Here is a 20,414-nt window from a genome sequence, read left to right as displayed (position 1 = left end):
TTTATCTCTTTTTCTAGCATCTTAAGACATTTTCTTAATTTTGATGTTGTCACATAGGATGAGTTTTATTTTTCATTTTTTAATTAATAACATCAAGATTAGATAAATTAGTATTAGTATTTGATTAAAAATAAAATTAATTGTACAAGTACGGATTTTAAACAAATTTCTTAATATCAAAAGAATTATTTTATAATTCAAATTGGTCACCACAGAATATATTCGATTGACAAAATCTGGTGTTCAATTTTTTTTATACAAGTATTATTCTTAAAAAATATTTTAATAACACAAATTGGTCGTTATAACATGCCAAAGCAATCAGAATACCCTTACTGCCAAGTAGTGTCAAGATTTAAAAAAAAAAAAAAAACTGGTGAACTCTGCTACGAATTACAAAGCGGTGTGACCTTGATCACAGAGAACTAGATTTTGATGACAAAGATTGGTGTTGCAAAATATTTTCTCCCTTTAAAATCTCAAATTCTTAATTCAAATCCCTACCATTTTTTATGGGGACGTCTCAAAGTAGATCCTCAGAGATGCATAGCCCTCGACAATACCCACCTTGATCCTGTGGTAGCCACAAAAATGAAAATATATTAAACCTAAGATACAGGTTTTACGTTGACATGGGGTGGCAAGGTTCTACACTCATTTACACGTGGCATTCAAAAGCCTTGCACACAATTGCTCAAAGATCAACTCCCCACCAACTTCAATGTATACTCATAATAGATACAAGAGAATCCGCATCAACTTCTCAATGGTTTCAGCCCATAGATTTAAATCTTAATGTTCCACGCTATAGAGGAACTCTTTGCTGCAGGATAAACCCAAAAATGAAATAAAAAAAAGTACAAAAAGTAGAGCAGTAATAAGCTTAAGCTTTTTCTTCCCTTTTCAAATGAAAGCTTAATAAAACATTACACTAGCTACTGATCTCCCTATCCATTTTCATTCTCTTTGCGCTCTGCACCTCTGCTATGCTACTGCCTTTTTTCTGGGACGATGAATCATGTTGGTATGCACAATTGGCTCCATTCCGGCATCCTCTTGGAGTATTGAAGTAAATACAAGGCTTCATGATCTTGTGTTTTGATTCCCTCGACTTAGAATTAACTAAATCTTGGCTTGTACCAATTTGGTGATTGTAACGGCCACCAAACTGCTGAGGTGTTTCTTGTCTATCACCTCCATGCTGCTGAATCAAGTTCTTATAATAGCTCATGTCCTTTGCTTGTGTCGCTCCAATAGATGGTGAGGATGGAACTCCTGGTGGAAGAACCCGTGCACTAGGAAGAACCCCTATTCCTGTTCCATTTGGCTGCGTGTAGAATGATCCACTAGGAGTCGCAGTTAATGATGCTTGTGTAATGGATTCTGCTCTCGTCACTTGAATATGAGCAGGATTGGGCAGAGTTAGATGAGTAGGTTGAGGATCTGACAAAGGGGGATTAGGAATATTCTGTGCGTTGGCCACAGCTCCATAATCAGTAACCAACTTCTCAACCAATTTCGGGTTGCTGAGAATTTTAATGAGCAGGTCATGGTCTATCAAACTTCCCTGTTCGTTGCTTTTGACAGCAGCAAAGGCGGCAGATGCAGCAGCCACTGCACCAGGTTCAACACCAGGGAGCAATCCAGCAGTCGGTTTCTCATTTGGAATGCTGGGAATGCTGCTTTGAGAAGATGGAACTCCAGAAGCTAATAGTTGGGCTTGTGAACTCATTGGACCCATTGATGGTCCCATTACATCAGATGGTTCCTCTGCTGCATCTTCATCTTCAATGGGGGTAATAGGAATCAGAGGAATTTGATGATCATTATGCTGAGAGCTTTCCAAGTCCACAGAAAAAGCAGGGCTGCATATAGACAACTTTTCAGTTCAAGAAGCAGAACTCAGAAAGAGAGTGAAAGAGCAAAAAGAAAAGTAGCAAACTTTGGAGGAATGGCAGATGGTCGAGGATAAACTGCTTCAAGCACCCTCATCTCTCTCTGATTTTGAAACTCCATATCTTTACTTTCCTCCCCAGAGACCACTTGCCAAGTCAAGTTCAAGACAAGCTGTGATAGTTCAAAACTTTCAATGCCATAACTGATATTAAAAACCAATGGGATGGGCAATTAAAGACTGTAAGACTGTGACTTACCCTGGGCGGACATCTCCATTTTATCACAGGGATTTCTGACACCTTAATCTGCAATTGACTAGCAGGATGGCCTCCTTCAAAGCCAGGGGGCTGAAAGTCATCGGTTCCAGCTGAATGAGATGGCCATGACAACTTTGCTTGGAGGTGATCTTGAGCACCCGACCCAACTAGTGAAGGAGATTCCTCTGACAGGAACAACCTTACCTGGTAAAGGGAGAAGCAGAAGTCAAATTTCTGGGCCTTTATAGCTACTGTCTGAATCCTTTGTTACAGTTATACAACAGAAAGTCCATCTAGCAATTGAGAAAAAGGGAACTCACACACAGAAATGACAAGAAATATTGGTTTATACAGAACTAAGATCTGCTTAAGTGAAAATCAGCATCATTTTTATACTTCAGAAACTCCATGTTGCAATTGAAAACAAGGGAACTCATACAAAGAAATGACAACGCAAGTGTTAGTTTATACAGAAAAATCAGATCTTTTCAGGTGAAAAATAATACTGCGTTGAACAACACGCATTCATGCAATTCCTTTAAGCACATCCTGAACTGGCCATAATTGGTAAACTGATAATTAAGAGACCATTTTAAACAACCATTAAAGGTGAATGCATGATACTGGACCATATTAAACCAACAAATGGTCATTTTATATGAAGACTATAAATATGGGTGAATCATATAAGCAGCTGATGACTCAGCAGCAAGAGACAAAGAATAATGGACAATTTTTTGGTAGATGGGTTTAAAAACTTCAAATGGGAGCTGCAACCACAGTGGCTATGTTTAAGAGGATGCATATACTTCAATCTTGCTCTTTACATGAGCGTTTCTGAAATCAGCTTGAGTCTCTACCTCTGGCATGTAGAGATAAAAACTTATTGGTTTAATATTTGCTGAATCTCTAGGCAATTTTGGAGAGGAATCAATGTTCCTGAACACATTTTGATTCCTCCAGTACTAGGTATACAGAGAATCCAAATCCATGCAACAATCAGTTCAGATTTTTTATGTCCAATCATAGGATACAATGCTCAGCAGATTGATTCTTTTCTGGAAAGGTAATGGTTTGGAAAAAGAAAAAGGGACAAGGGCAGAATCAAAGCAGAGGAGAGAAGGATGAGCCCCAAGGAGCATCATTGAAAGATCAGGTAAAACCTACATTGCCAACATTTGTTTTTGAACTTTCATCTTTGTGATAATAGAGAAGACTGCTTCCTGGATCAGTGATCAGGGATCACTCAAATTATGGAAATAGATCTAATCTCTAAGGATGCTGTGTATTAAAATCTGTTGATAACTTAAATCAAGTCAGAGATTAGAGATGCATAATGTGCCACAATCTATAAGAACACAATGTTCATGGTTATTGGCTGTCAAGCCAAGAACACAGTTCCCTGATCCAGTCTGATCCTCTAGCATGCCTCTCCAGCGGTTCTGTGGAACTTAACAGTAAGGATACCATAATTGACTCCCTTCTTAAAAGGCAGCTCTAATCTTGGAGTCAGTCCCCCTTCCAGATGAAAGAGAAAATGAAAACAAATTTAGAAGGTAACCAGTTAAGAAAACACTGTTAAGCTGCACCTTTACTATACTACTATAGCATAGACATAAGCACACTTTCAGCACAAGTTCCAGCTAAACGCAAAACCCTCTTATCTCAATCATCCTAGGAACACATGCATGTGCATATATTCTGCCTCATGACAGGACCTCTTTTATCAATAATCTATCACAAAATTGTTACCACCAAAGCATAATAACAGCATCAATTAGAAGCACTTTAAATGATGCAGCCAGGAGCCCTTTATGTGTAAGTAGATTTTACCAAAACAACAAGTAGGTCAACAATCCATACATCCACATATGCAGCAAAGAGTTTTTAGGCAACTGTATTTCCAAAATTAAAGCGTAAAGAACTGAAAGAGGAACAAAACTGGTGATAATATTTTTTTTATTTCTCAAAACATAAAAATTCTTTACCCAGCAGAGATAACAATGATTTTTAGAAGTTAAATCAACACATGACACATTTTCCACCATACTGTGGTTAGCAGACACTTTGTGCAAAGTCATGAGAATTAGAAGATGCCAATATCATTTGATAACTCAATCCATGCAACATAGTCACTTTTCAAATTCAAGCTACATGCTGGATTAACAACTCTACCCTGCCTATAGGGCATTCAAATTCATCATTTGAATTATCAAAAATCCAAACACAAAAAGACATGGCTATTCCTGGAATTTGCTAAAACTTGATGGTTTGATCTTATAAGATAGCATATTTGAGACCATGTATGTTTCCACACCATATGCCCCCCCCCCCTGTATGTTCTCACTATTCTACCATACTCAGTTGGTTCTGTCCAAGCTCCACAAACACATGTAATTCTTATTTTCTTGTTTATAGTTGTCAAAATGACTTCAATGCATCTTTGAATTCGCTAAAATATTAAGGCAATTACATTCTACTACTGCTTTAGTTTTTATGGATTTATAAATTGTTGTTATCTCTATCAAGATTCTTTGGATGTGAACATGCAATGAAGGAAACACCAATTTTCAAAAATACTTCAAAGCTGAAATTTCATAAATCTCAGTCTCGAATCTAAGCAGCTTTCATAAAACTGCTTACTCGAATGTAATTAAAAATATTCAAATTGGAAAAAATTAATTTTTAGCCAAGAGAGCTTCTATGTATTCGTAAATTCATCATACCCCATATCTATCATACAAACTATAAGAAACCTCAAAGACAAACAAAAGCACTTTCAGTACTGCATTCTTCTAAATTCATTAATGCCTCTCAAACGAAAGAGATCATTTTTATGCAAAAGAACATAAAAAACACACAGATTTTCACTTTCAGTTCAAAAGGAAATTCAAAAAATAAAACAACTGGTGATTTTCCTAACACAAAAAGCTTCTGATTTTCTGATTTCAAATTACATGTAATGCAGTTAATAGTATTTGCCTCCTAAAACATGGAAATGCAATGAAACAATCAGAAAATCCATCATAAAATCGGATTCTTCACTATCAGAGTAGGTGAGACAAGCACAGACAACACCAGAAGCAAAGCTAAATGAGCGAACACAAACACATTTCTTTCCAGTAAAATAGCAAAGATTATTATCCAACTGCATGCATTCAAATTCATCATGATTCTAATTTGCTTTCTTGTTTAGTCAATGGATTCAACAAATTAAATCCTTTTGTTAAAATTTATAAACTTCTTCGAAAATCTGCAATTTTACCTGACAAAGATTAACATCTGATGCCCAACAAACTCTTTTTGATTTCCTCAACCCTCGCATTTTTACAAAAATTCTTCGATTCTTTCAATTTCCAATTTCCCTCGCCATAAAATTAATTTTCGATTAGAGTATAAACTCCACTCCCGAGTTCCAAGACCTAGAAAACTAGATATACAGCTGCATCGATATCTCTCCTTGTCAATTGCTTACCCATTCCACGATATTCAGCGATCGAAGAAGAGAGCGCAGAGAGATCCCAGGGAACCCTAGATCCTCTGTTTTTTTTTTCTTTCTTTCTTTTGCTTTGCCGTTTCTACGCCGTTTTCTATTTTTTTTTAATCTCTTGTTGTATCTATAGTTTGTAAAGTTGCTTGCAGGAGTGACGCGTGTTGTGGTTTTAACGCGTGAATCGAGATGTTTTTTTTATATATATATAGTTGAGCAAACTTCTTTTTTCATTTTTTGCCCTAGAAAATTATAGCTTAATCATTGTACTCTAACAAAATCACCTATTATGATTTTAAAAACTATTATATTATTTTTTTATATTTTTTAATTGTATAAAAACAAACAAATGAGTTTTATATAAATAAAAAATAAAATAAATCATATAATATTAGAATTCTCGTCATTGAATCTATTTGTATAAAACTTATTAACTTTGGTTCATGTAATATTGTCATTCAATTGATAACTTAATTTTCTAGTTAATTTTTTTTTTATTTATTTTTTTATTTTTTAGAAATATAAAAAAGAATAAAGAAGTAAATTTTAGTCTACTCTAATTTAAATTTATAAGTTTGTTTTACTTTTTTAAATGTTGTTCGAGTTATGGTTATTTTTCAAAATATTTTTTACTTGAAAATACATTAAAATAATATATTTTTAATTTTTTAATAATTATTTTTTATATTAGCACATCAAAATGATTTAAAAATACTAAAAAAATATTAATTTGAATGAAAAAAAATAAAAATAAAATAAAAAATTTTAAAAATATATTTTTAAAATATAAAAATAAATAGGGATGCTGGTGAATCTCTCATAAATGCTTGAGAAATTTACTAGCACAGACCTGGCGAGTGGAGGTGAGCAGCACGTTAGTTAAACGTGATTGGAGTTTGTTTTGACTAATTTTGTTTTAAGTGTTAAGATTTTCTGACCAGTCTTTTCTTCTTTCTTTTTTTCTTTTTTTGAGTTGGACGATGAAAGGACAGTTGGCTGAGGAAAGGTTAAGCTGTGGTCGCGTCAGCACATGCGTAGTTGAGAGATTTGGCCATGGACGACGGTTCGGTTTATTTTTTAAAACAAATCCATGGGCTGGGTTAGACGTACTTGAAACATATGGGCCTTCTATTCGTACAGAGTCATCTAATTAATGATTATTTTTTAAAAACAAATCCAACTATTATTCTTTTTTTATATATATAATAATGCTAAATTCACCAAAAACTCTTCAGCCGGTCGCGTGGACCAGGCTGATGGAAGGTCTCAAAAAAGGTCTCACGTGAGACCAATTACTAAGATGGCTGTCATTTTTTTTTTATTATGGATAAACATGGTATTTTGATATATTCATTATTTAATAAATTGAGAATAATTTTTTTATAAGTAGCTTTAAATATATAAATTGGTGATATATTCAAAGAAATTTAAGACATCATTTGTCTTTACTTGTGTTTGACAGTGTTTTTGACTTGAAAAAAACATTAAATTAATATTTTTTTAATAGTTTTAATATGTTAATATTAAAAATAAAAAAAATATTTTAAAAATAAAAAAATACTTTAAAAAAATACTTTACATCTCAATATCAAACACTTAATAAATTCTTCCAAGTGCTGGGTACCAGAACTTAAATCTAAAAATTTAAGGAGTCAACGTATTCTTCAACCACTAGATATAAAAAAACTTAATCTTACTACCACTAAATATATATATATATATATATAAAAAATTAACCAGTAGATGTATCATATAATTTTCATTATTAAAGTTGAGTACCTAACCTTAAATCTAAAAATTTAAAGAATAAACATACTTTTTCAACCACTAAATACATAAAAAAAAAAAACTTAATTAGTAGATGTATCATATAATTGTCATTATTAAAGTTGCATATTCGTTGAAAATTGTTTGGAAAATTTAGCAATTATTCATTTTTTTTATTATTAACGGAGCCTTTGAATTAATTTGTATACACTTCAACTAATTCTACGAGCCCTCAAATAATTTAGCAATTATTCCTTCTTCTTTTTATTTGGGGTTTCTGGGTCAAATAAATAGGTTGACAGACATACACATAGAGAGTCGAACTTGGAACGGCAGTAGGAGACAAGCCCCCACCCACCGCTTCAAACGTAGCAGTTATTCCTTTTCTTAACATTTACAGTGGTGGAGTTCACAAAAACACTGTATTAGCACATGATTAATTTTATAAAATTAAAGAAAAATGCTTAACAAACTCCATTTTTTATCCGTGAGATAATGTTCAAACACACACATTTTGTTCGAAAAAATATTAAATAAAAAAAAATCAGGACCATCAGATTGGCTAGCTACGACAGAACTAGGATTCTAGGATTGATGTTGTCAATATAAAATATATCATCATACATTTGAAAACAACAATGATCGTAGCATAATAAGATTTCAAAGACGGAGGGATTGGGTTAACCGTCGTGATTTAAAGTGAATTTTATTTAAAAATTTATTAAAATAAATTTTTTTATTTTTTAAAAATTATTTTTAATATTATTATATTAAAATAATTCAAAAACATATAAAAAAGATAATTTTTAATAAAAAAAAATTTAAAAGCAATTTACACCGTGCTTCCAAAGCAGTGCCTTAGAGACTAGGTGTAGATTTTCTTAATGAAAATAAACATTAAATTTAAGGGCAGATTTAAGTTTCAAACCTATCATGTAATCCCCACCCCCCAATGCCCTTCTCTTCAATGAAAAGTGCTTATCACTATTATTGTATTTAACTCATAGGGAGTTTCCCGAAATTTTTCTTTTATTCCAATATTTTTACTATTTTTTTTTTACCATGCTATTACAACTTTGAATGTTTTGGACCTATGACTATTTTTTTCCTCCAACAATCTCATACATAGTTTTGAAATTCAGCCCAGTTGATAAGTCGACCTGAAACCAGCTGATCTGAAATTAAAACCAGACCGGGTTAAAGAAAAACGAAGAAAAAAAAACCTAATATAACCCTCCTAACCCAATTATAATTTCATTAATTTTTTTTTTTACTAAAATGATATTGTTCTAATATTTTTTTTTTTAAAAAAAAAAACATAAATTCAAAAGCTTGCGTTCTGATAAAGTTAAATCTGCCCAGGCCTTTTATATACAGCGACCCAGCAAAGTGTTATCGAGCAAAGCATGCACGTTCTTATCGATGCACTCTGCGCATGAGAGCCAGACGATTCTCTTTTCTGTCTCATCTGTGTTAGTAATATACAAGATTTATTATTTTTAAAAATATTTATTATTTAAAAATATATTAAAATCATTTTTTTAAAAAAAAATTATTTTTATCATTAACACATCAAAATCATAAAAAAAATATATAAAAAATAATTTAAAACAAAAAAAAATAAAAAAAATTTAAAAAACACTTGCGGAAAAACAAAAAACTCTAAAAAATGACAGAACTCAGAAGCACGTCTTGAAAGTGAATTGATGCCCTCCCGTCAGGACTCTGCGAGCCTTCCATGAAGGGAATTTGCAGACCTGCAGGACTCCTTTTGTAATGATGGAGAGAACCAACAAAAATTCTACCCTAGGTCTCAAACTGAAAGAAATAAAGAATTTATTGAAAAAACCAGTGGGGGCCTTTGGAAAGCTCAGACTTCACTGTTAATGTCTCAAACTCCAGATACATATCCCACAACATGTTTAACAAGCCTCAACAATATCACACAAAATAATGTTGAACAAAACACACGACCATACCTCCACAGTGGAGAGTTTGAGAAAATAATATATAAATTTTTTTGGGTTCCAGTAATATACAAGAAATCCTTACTCAGTTCTATATATATACCCCCTCTCCTACCAAACTCCAAGTGTGCATATAACTAAGGCGACATCCAAGTGCAGAAAAATTGAAGTATAAAACATGATATCAAGCCGTCTTGTGGACCAGCAATCAACTCCAGGTTTCCCATGGCAGGTAAAATACTGTGTCGTGCACATTATTATTTCCGTTTTTTCACCTCTGCCACTTTTTCTCTGTAACAAGCATAATTTGAGCAGTTAAGCACAGTAATGATCATTTTCAAGATGATTGTCCCCGGGCGAGGACAAATGCATGCCCAGATTACCAAATTCCCCACCATATTAGCATCACATCAGCAAATGCCATGATGGTTAACTCAAGTGGCATTGACTAATTTCACTAAATAATTAGGCACTACAGCCTCATTGGCAAAAATATACTAGACCTGTATTTGACGTGAATTGCTTACCAAAATGAACCATCCGACAACAAACTGTTAAGTTTCATGATGCATGATGGCCACCAGCCGTTACACCATACAGAATGGACTCTTAAGCAATTTATGGTAATAACAGCTAAGATCCTCCAATAATAATAATAGTACACAATTGAACAATATCCTTTTAAGTCTTTTAAAAAATGCAATTGGAGCTTCCAAAATCCTATATCTAGTGATCCCATCAGATAAAGAAGACAACAGCAAGGTAAACTAAATAAAATCCCCAATACGAGCAATATCTGTTAAATGAAAATGAAAACCTTTTCAAACACAGTGCAACAGAGAATATAAATGAGTGAGAAAAAGGTCAGAGCATACCATGAACAACATGGCTACCATTTCCCTTTGCACTGTGCTGTGCTTGAGGTGTTGACCGCTGGATGTGTGGAGAACCATGCCTTCCATTTGCACCAGGTAAGGACTGCCTCTTCTTGATGAAATCTCTGTCCTGCACATCTGGGCTGGATCTTGGTGAGCTAATTGCATTCACTTTGGCTCTTGCTGATTCTGTGGCTTTCATGAAACGAGGGAGAGAAGGACTGCTGCTGCTGCTGCTATCTCTTGGCTCTTGATCAGTGCTGTCGGGTTTTGGAGAACCAAATGAGTTGTGCCTTTTCCCATTCTTTTGATCTTTGGACAATTGTTCCACACTACTTCTCGCACCAGAATCATGATTTGGGTTCGATGGAGATCTCTTGCTTGCTGATGAAGACTTATGTTTTTGGCTAGAACTGCTTCTGTCAGCTCTGCTCTTTTTAGCTTTCACAGATAACTGACTTGAAGGTGTTCCTTGGGAGTCTGGAACAGTTAAAAGACTTCTGGGAGAAGCTTCTGGGGATGTTCTATATGCTGGACCACCAGTCTCAGAGTTCAGCTCTCTCTGGACATCGGATACACTTCTCTCTGGATTCATCTCCTCCTGTGTGGAATCAGCAACAACAATTGCATTTGCTGATTCACCTTTGACGACCTCAAGTTTTTCAGGCTGATTCACGTGAGACAAATTAGAAACTGGATCCTTGGATGAATCCTTGTCTTTGATGTCCTGGTCTTTTGCTCTGTTAGGATTACAAGTTTCTTCCTCTGAAACTTTGGCTTCATGCTCAAGTTCTGCAGCTCCAACTTCAAAAGCATCAGGTGAATCAAGAGTGGAAGTAACAGAAAGTTCAGTACCACATTCAGAGCCACCATATTGCACCCTTGAAATGTGGGAGACTGAGTTTTCTGTCATGTCAAGCTCCTTTGTCCTTAATTCAGTATCTATCCCAGATATGTCTGTGTTTGATTCAATTCCACTATCTTGATGCGAAGAACTAGATGATCTATTCAAACTGGCTGTTGAACTCAGCCCCTCGAATTTTGTCTGGGAAGCAATGAAAGCAGGATTGCTTGCCTTCATTGATCCATACACAAACTCCTTTTCTTCAGTATCCAATTGTTCAGCCGCTTCCCTTTTCATAGATTGTTTGGGTTGATCAGGTTGTTCACCTTCTAATTCTTGCTTACAAGGAAGAGAATCAGTCACTGTTTTATAATTCACTTCAGATTCAACAGTTTGATTCAGAAGCGAATTTATAGTTATTGAGGTTTCTTCTGCGTCAGATTTACCAATCATCTCAGGTTGAGGCTGCTCCAAAATATCTCCTGCTAAAGGGGAGTTTGGATGGCACACCTGAAACTTGAAGTCAGACGCATCAGATTTTATCATATTCTCTTCACTTTCAGATGGCAAAACAATTTCCTCCATATTAGATTTTGAATCTCCCAACTCGCAGAATCCTTCAGGTGGGGCTCTAGTTTGCATTGGAGAGGTAACATTCTCACTCTTCTCTATTTCTAGTTGTTCAGTTATTAAATCTGGTCTGGGTGTTGGTTCTGCTGATGAAACAGACATCCACCTCTCCAACCATTTCCAGCCAGAGTTAGGTTTAGAAGAATCACACTTGATGCGGATAGGCTTCCTCTTCGGTGTTGACTCCATCAGCTTTAATTCAAAGCAAAAGGTCGGTATTTTTGGATAAGCGACATAAACTCAGTTGCAAAATACACAGCAAAAGGCATCCATTTTTCCATACCTGATGAGCGAAACTATTTCTAAGCAGCTTCTCAATGGAAATGTATGTTGTGGTTGGTTTGCTTACCGAGCTTTCCTTCTGCTGAAAGCAAAAGGGAAAGAATAATTGTATGAGACTGATGATTCAGGAAGAGAATTGCAGTCCATGAAGTGTATAAACAGATTCTTTTACCAAAAGCATTAGAATATATGTTGATCTTCCTCCTTAACAACAGGAGGGCAGAAAATTCTCCTACATGTAGATTTTACGATAGCTATCACTTATAGTGGGAATAATGCAATAACTAGAATTGAAAAGAAAAGTTTCTGGAGATCCTAAGGTAACTCATTAACCTCCAAGTAAACACCTTGAAACATTGGTTTAGGATGTCAATTCATACTTGCCTTTGAAGAATTCACGATTTTCTATTATATTCCAAAGATGTCTTTAGAACCAAAGCAATACTATCCGAGTGAGAACATTGATATGGAATGCAAGATTTAGGATCAGGAAGAAAGTTTTGAAGACCTAGCTATTTCATTTGGCCAGGGGGTTGTGCCAGATTATTGTCAACGAGAACCCTTAAGCAGAAACCTTTGTGAAAGCAGAGACATTTTCTTAAAACAAACTTATTTGAGTTGAGTAGCATTACCAAGGTATTGGATATAGGATTGCCATGCTTCCCACCAACCTGCTCGTCCCACAAACGAGCACGACGAGAACGGACAAGAGCTTGCATTTTAACAATGGCCTGAACACAACGTAGGGTTCCAATGGCATGCTGCCTGACAAGGTGACCGCGTACAGCCGCTTGCAACTTAACAACATATTTAAGCTTGAGGAGTTCTTTTTGAGCCTGGAAGACAGTTGTGAAGAAGTGTGAATAAGAAAAATTACCAACAAGCATGCTCCATTATCAAACATTTCCTTAACCACAATAAAATTACCAAAAAACCCCTGACAGCAGCCTGTATGACAATAACAACAGACTCATCCACATGGTCATCAACTTCATTTTCATCCTTGGTTACAACAATGGTCTCTGGTAATTCCTGTTCTGTTGAAGCAGATAACTGTGACTTCTCTGACAGCTGTGGTTTCTCAGACAGCTGTGGTTTCTCTGACAGCTGTGGTTTCTCATCAGTGCATTGTATCACAGCAATTTTATCTGGAGCAGGAGGAATGCCTGGTTGTTGGAAGTTTAGATTTGTGGATTCTGGACTCTCCTTGTCCACCGAAGAAGGGGTGGTTTCTGAAATGATAGTGTTGCTGAGAACTCGATGACGGGCAGATTTCTTCCGGAAACTCCATCCACGCTTGTCACTTGAACCCTTGCTCTGAAATGAAATTTAAATAACATCATCTAACTGATACTACATTAAGACAGACTTCCTTTTACTCCAACCTGTATCTGTAACTCCTGATGGTGAATCACTTCTCAAAAAGCCTTGTAGGCTTAGAAACCAATAGAATTCATATAAAATAGACATTTTTCAACCAAGGAAAATCTTATAATGCCTGATCGACACCGGCAATTGCAAATTGCAACCCATGATCCACAGAATTTCCTTGAGTCATCCATGATTTCAGTCATCCATATCCATGGATCTTACGTGTGTCCATCCTAGTTCAAACTTGAATCAGTCAAAAATCATCATGCCATACTACATTTACTAGTTACAAATTAAATTAGCTTGAATATACCTTAACTGAATCAAATATAAAAGATTTAATAATCGTGATTAAGAACAAACAGCGGCAACAAATTTCTGCAACATTCTATGATTTTAATAGACACAGTAATTAAGATTTCATGACCGTTACACATCAAACTTCATGGAACGAAAATTCAAAGTTTATAGGATCTTTGACACGCTCACACATTACTTACTATTTCCAACAATTTCTCAGCACCAAACAAAAACAGAACGAAATTAGCAACAACCACCATCTCATAGCTACAAATCCACGAATTTAGCTCAAAAATCACCACTCAAACTCACAACAAGTGACAGGTATAATACAGAAGTAGCCGAACATAGAAACAAAACAGTAGAAGGACAAAGAAAGTGATCATGGTTGACCAGTCAGATACCTCAGGGAGTTGAAGATCATCTCTCCCAGCAGAATCGCTGCCGCAGGAGATTATTTTGAAACAGGAAGTGGATCTTCCCATTTGTATGTTTTTTTCCTGTTTTCTCTCTCTAAAAAAACTTACTCGCTCGCCCGCTCGCCCACTCTCTCTCTCTCTCTCTCTCTCTCTCTTTTAAGACTATCCTGTAACCCACCTATATTCGAGGTGTCTTTTTGGGAATTGTAGCAGAGAGAAACACGGACATCAACATCTTCCTTAAATTTAACTCGTTCTTATTTTGAAATCCGCCAATTTATCGTCGTGTCCGTTTGCTCTCTTTGCCTGTGCGTTCGAGAGCGAGAGAGAAAAAGCGTTAAAAAGGATGTCAGGTACTACGCTTTTTTTTTTTTTTTTTAGAGATTTCTTATTTTTATGTTTAAAAATTACTTTTTAAGTTTTTTTTGTTTTAAATTAATTTTTTTATATAATTTTAAATTATTTAAATTTATTAATATTAAGAGTAAATTTAAAAATATAAAAAATACATATTAATTTAATGTATTAAAACAAAAATATTTGAAAAAACATTTTGTATGACAATATCAAATATTATCTTAGTATGGTTGTAAAACTCTGATTATAAAATTAACTTAAAACTTGAGTAATAGATATGAGGTTGAATTTTTTTTTTTTGTTAATTTGGTAAATAATTTGGAATGAATTTGTATCTTAATCAAAACTTAAACTCATTTACTTAAAAAAAATAATTAAAATAATATTATTTTAATTTTAAAAAAATAAATTGACACTTCTTATCTGCAATATAGTTATTGTCTCCGGTAATCCCAATCGATTTTTAGAAGTATGTTGTATGGCAGTATTTTTTTTCTTAATCCTTTTTTCTAATTTTTAAATGCTAATCAATTTATCTAGCCGTTCGATCACAAGACTCGCGAGAAGTTGCTTAAATTTACAAGAGAATTTTCTTGTTAGTTGGACCGTAGTTAATTTGAAGGTTGCCGTTTTATTTACTTTCTCCCTGTCTTTCATTGGTATTTTGCTACGATCATTTGTCGTATTTGGTTTATAAGGCTACATGTTTTAGCCCGATCTGGGAAATCTTAGCTGTCTTTGACTTTGTCTCGCAGTCACATCTACATTAATTATTTTCAGATTTGTAATAATAGTGCCAATAAGAGGACGTAATTATTAAGTCTATCACTTGGTTTAGTATCTTTCTTTGTATGGATTTATGCCAGTGTTCATGGATTCATGAAATCGCAGCTTGAAGGAGATGGAGATTCCAGTGTAGCTATGATTTGATTTTGATGATGATGATGAGATAGTTGGTTGGACCGATGGTCGACTCCTGGTTGAGCCGCGACCCAGTTAAGTTCCTTTTCTTCTCTCTTTTCTTTAAACAACATATTTTGAATATATAAAACAACTCTACTTTGAGAGGTAGCAGAGAAGGAGGACTGTTACCTTAGGGTGCTTTTTCTTTTTTCAATCACAAGTTACCGGTACATGACAACTCTACTCGTACTCGGAGAGATAGCAGATAACTAGGGCTGTCATCTCAGGTTGAAAGATTTTCTAGATTTTTTTATTTTTATATTTTTTTACGGATATAAAATGCAGGTTTTAGCATGGTGGAGGGGATTCTAGCTAGGACAAGTGTCATCATACCAAAGACCATTCCATTATTGTCCTGGTTTTTCCTCTTTCTTCTTCTTCTAATTCAAGCCTGTGTGTGGAAGAAACTTTCGATCTCCTTCTTTGAGGAAACTTTTTCTGTACCTCTGCTTCCACATTGAAAAAATCTCTCCTACTCCTTACTAGATGATGTTTCTTTTCCGCTATTTTTCATATTAGTGGTGAAATAAACACAGCAGTTTATTTTGTATAATATAAAACTGAGTTATATCCTACGGGACTTACTAGAAAATTAAATTTAAAATACAAGTTTTGTATTATAGTTTTACATATTTTTTTAGTTGAGTTTCATAAATATTTTTTACTCGTTTTTTTATTCATAATTTTTATTATATATAAACTGCAATTATATTTTTTATCAAATATGTATCTAAATCCAACTAACTACAATTAAAAATATTTTTTTAAAATTTATACTTTATCAAACCACAACCATAAAAATTACCTATAAAACAAACAACCCTTGATTTTTTTTCATTATCACTCATGAGAATGTTAAACTAATTTTGGTTTCAAGAGATTTTTGACAAGTAATAGTTGTCATCCATGCAGTAATTATTTTTTAAGGAAGATCAGATTCAGTGCACTGAAATTTAAGCTTCATCGGATTTCTTGGTGCGAAAGTATGTTCAATCATAGTGTTTTTTATTAGTTTAAACTAACAATTAAAAAAAAATACTTGGCTAGTATTTAATTGGTGTTATCGCAATAAAGATGTAAATTTTATTTAATTTAAAAAATTGAGATCCCTTCTTAATTAAAAATAAAATAGTATATATATCATTGTTTAAACGATGAAAATCTCATTAATTAATTTGAACTTGAAAATAAGTAATATTATGTCATTAGTAATTAACATGGATATAATAAAAAGAGTCAAATCACCATAGATAATGACATGGCTAAAATATCTAGCACGACTAGCAACATGTCTCAACAAGAACACCAAATTTATGGGATATTGAAAAAAAATTAAAATTTCTCTCCAGATGAAAAATAATTACTGTGAGTTGTGTTACAAATATATATAACCTGAAAGCATATCATACCATAGCACAATTAAATGCCTTTGACCATCTCTTATACCGGTGCATAGATATACAGACATTGTGGGAGTTAATATTTGCACTTTTTCTGTGTGTGTGAATTTTTTAAAAGTATTTTTTAGTTAAAAATTTATTAAAATAATAATGTTTTATAGGTTTTTATTATTGATATCAACACATCAAAATAAATAAAAAATATTTTAAAAAACATTAATTTAAACTATTTTCATATATAAAAATAATTTTTAAAAAATTAAAAAAAAGCTGAAGTTAGATAATAATACAGCCACACTCTCAACCCAAAATAAATCACTCAACCAATCACCACTCGCTCATCATGATCCAATTATCTGCTGAGTTTAGGTGTTGACAGTGCATTGATAACTAAGAATGCAAGATTCCTTTTCCACGCTGCCCCTCCCTCAAGACTTGATCCTTGTAGTACAATACTTTCGATGAAATTCAGCAAAAATACAGCTTCGGATAAAACAAAAGAAGAAGAAAACATGGAGAGGATATTTTTATGCAAGGGTGTAGACTTGTTGTTATCCAAGATTATCTGGAAGGAAAAAAAAAAAAAAAAAAAAGAGCCAATGAGAGTGTGATTATCAGGATGAGGAGTGCGCATATCACCTCTCGGACGCCACGGCCTGCGAGCATGAGCAGCTGCCAGAAATGTTATTAGTAAAAGAAAAAATTATCCTTTATACATCGATATTTCAAGTTTATAAAATTCGGTTTAAAAATTTAATTAATTTAAATTTTGTATTAACTTAAAGTTAATTTAAAAAAAACAGGTTAATTTTGTTGAATATTTAGGTTGAACCAATTAAAATTCAATCCTCAACTTATTTTAAAAAATTATCAATAAAATATTTTATTTTTTAAAAAAAAAATAAAATCAACAATTCTGACAAATAACCCGAGTTTTATGCATGTTAGAGTGTGTTTGTTTTTTTAGGTAGTTTTTATGGTTATTATTTTTTTTAAAATAAGATTTTAAAAAAAAATGTGGTCAACTGCGGTTAGTTGGATTAGATATGTTTTTGGTAAAAATTATGATTGAAGTTTATGTGTAGCAAAAAACATATATAAAATGTTTGATAGAAGTGTGTTTACGATTGCTTTTCAAAATGTTTTTTACTTGGAAATACATCAAAATATTTTTTTTATTTTTAAAAATTATTTTTAATATCAGGATATTAAAATGATATAAAAACACCAAAAATATATAAATTTGAAGCAAAGAAAAAAATAAAAAAAAATTATTTTTTTTAAAAAATATTTTTTAAATACAAAAACAAACAAGATTTTACAAAACTTAATTAAAAAATATGTAAAAAATACTTTACAAAAATTATATTTTAAACTTAATTTTTAAATAAATCTTGTAGCATAAAATACAATTTAATTTATTATCAAATACCTTACTTAGTTTATTTCACCACAAACACAAAAATAGGTAAAAAACAAAAACAGCCTTAGGCCAGCTCTACCACCATGGACAGAAGAGAATGTACGAATAGGGGTATGGCACCCACTCCTTAGTCATTAATGCAAGTTGTCGTGACTCGGGAGATGAATAACGTTGTTGAGAAATTGACACCTGTGTTATAAGAACAACACAAGGTTTTAAGATTTTTAGAAGCTGGGAGGCAAAGGGTTGTTTGGAGCGAAAGGAATAGAATCTAAAAACGGTGCCTTGAAACAAGGAAACGGGATTGTCTCACTGTGTGCGAGTTGTCTCATTACAATCTGACATCATTTTCAGTGCGCTTAGATGGGATATATACATATACAAACACACACACCAATTAAAAGCGTGTTTGACAGTGTGGTATCAATTATTTTTCAAATAGTTTTTCGTGCCGAAATACATGTAAATGATATTTTTTCATTTTTTAAAAATCATTTTTGACATCAGCACATCAAAACAATCCAAAAAGTACAACCGCAACTCAATTTTAGTAAAAAAATTTAAAATTTGCCAAAACGCAGTTACAAACGCAAAAACAAACACTTCCTAAAAGATGAAAAAAAAAAAAGCAATTAATTATGAAATCTTAATAATAGCTTTCACAATGAAAGGAAGTTATTTTTAATTTTAGATTAGAAATATTTAAATTATTTAATTCATTCACCTAACTTCAAATTTAACATATTAAAATTATCACTTATTTAAGTATCTAAATTATTCGAGATTTAATTATTTTCTCAATTATTAGTAAGATCCAAAGCAAACATAATAATGTGCACCAGTTATGCTTTTTTTTTTTTCATTTTAGTTTCAATTTGAATTAAAAAAAATAAATTACAAATAGTTATTTTTTCTTGGTCCCATAGTAGTACAATATCCAACAGTTAATTAAAAGGACAAATAATTTTTAGCCACAAAGCCATCCAAGGTTCTAAACGGGTAACCAAACTATATTGGCAACTGATTAGTCTTCATCCGCCACGTGGAAGACTGCCTGGATGACATGTACGACCACATGGTAAGCCACCCACCATGATGATCTGCAATGGGCATGCGATGTCTAGCAGCTGCAAGTGGGATACCATGAGACAAATTATCAATGTGGGGACCTTATAAAATAAGATTCTATGGATCCGGCTAGTGCTGTATTTTAAAAAGTTTTTTATTTGAAAAATATATTAAAATAATATTATTTTAAATTTTAATTTTACATCATCATTTCCAAATCAAAAAAATATTAATTCAGGTAAAAAAATTAAAAAATGTTTTAAAAATCAAGATGTGATGTCAAAATAAATACTATCTTTTAATTAAGGATTAGTTGACAATCATTAGTTTCTTGTACTATAATTAAATAATCAGCATATAATCAAGACAATAATTAATTGTTATGACAAGGTTTAGACATGGCCACTTACATCTTTTTCTATAAAACCAACTATTCAAGAAACAACAAACTAAACAACGAGTAGTTGATAATACATTCATGATGAAGTCTCTTCGTGGTTTAAAGGGTTGAAAGTCTTGCTCACATGCTAAGAGGATGAAGTTATGTATTGTATTATTGTTTTACTCATGGGGCAAATGATGACTGAAATTTTATATTGTTGTTTTGATTTCATAAAAGCTAGTTTTGAAAACCTTTTATCTTATGGACGATGAAAAGGAAGTTGTACTAGGGAGCTAGTGCTAAGGAGGGAACCCAATCATATAACTCATATCTAGTTGGAAGATTTCTCATGGATAGAGAGATTAATTTCAATGCAACGAGGAACAAGATAACAAGTTTCTGAAGGCGAAAAGGAGATATGAGTATCAAGGAACTGAATTCAAGACTTTATCTATTTCAGTTCTTTCATCAAAATGATTTGAATTGTGTAATAGAGGGTGCACCATGGACATTTGATAACCATATGTTAATTACGCATCGGTTATAAGAATGAGAGGTTCCAACACAAGTCCTATTTAATCACTTGGGATTTTATGTTTAAATTAACAACCCACCAATCGATTATATGTCAAAAAGTATTAGTAAACAAATTGGGGATTTTATTGGTGTGTGGAGTATAACAACAACAACAACAATGATGCGTGGAGTTGTATATATATATAT

General features: G+C 33.1%; 2 protein-coding genes across 3 annotated transcripts; both read right to left on the bottom strand.

The window, feature by feature from the left end:
- Positions 1 to 690: 690 nt before the first annotated feature.
- LOC118062064 (zinc finger CCCH domain-containing protein 6) lies at positions 691 to 5,765 on the bottom strand. Its single transcript, XM_035075741.2, has 4 exons — positions 5,419 to 5,765; positions 2,154 to 2,357; positions 1,943 to 2,067; positions 691 to 1,865 (listed from the first exon to the last, which is right to left on the bottom strand). Exons 1-4 carry the CDS (start codon positions 5,476 to 5,478, stop codon positions 932 to 934), a joined length of 1,323 nt encoding a protein of 440 aa, XP_034931632.1. The 5' UTR covers positions 5,479 to 5,765; the 3' UTR covers positions 691 to 931.
- A 3,464-nt stretch (positions 5,766 to 9,229) lies between these two features.
- Positions 9,230 to 14,417, bottom strand: LOC118062065 (protein IQ-DOMAIN 32). 2 transcript variants are annotated; one of them, XM_035075743.2, is made up of 6 exons: positions 14,084 to 14,417; positions 12,936 to 13,325; positions 12,641 to 12,844; positions 12,010 to 12,090; positions 10,253 to 11,918; positions 9,230 to 9,668 (listed from the first exon to the last, which is right to left on the bottom strand). In XM_035075743.2, the coding sequence occupies exons 1-6, from the start codon at positions 14,162 to 14,164 to the stop codon at positions 9,649 to 9,651; spliced, it is 2,442 nt and encodes an 813-aa protein (XP_034931634.1). In that variant the 5' UTR covers positions 14,165 to 14,417; the 3' UTR covers positions 9,230 to 9,648. The 2 variants fall into 2 exon arrangements, with proteins under 2 accessions (XP_034931634.1, XP_034931635.1); XM_035075744.2 differs by having other exon boundaries at positions 12,010 to 12,087.
- Positions 14,418 to 20,414: the final 5,997 nt, after the last annotated feature.

This window comes from Populus alba, chromosome 5 (assembly GCF_005239225.2).
Source record: "Populus alba chromosome 5, ASM523922v2, whole genome shotgun sequence".
NCBI classification, from domain to species: Eukaryota; Viridiplantae; Streptophyta; class Magnoliopsida; order Malpighiales; family Salicaceae; genus Populus; species Populus alba.
This window is presented reverse-complemented; position numbering and strand designations above follow the sequence as displayed.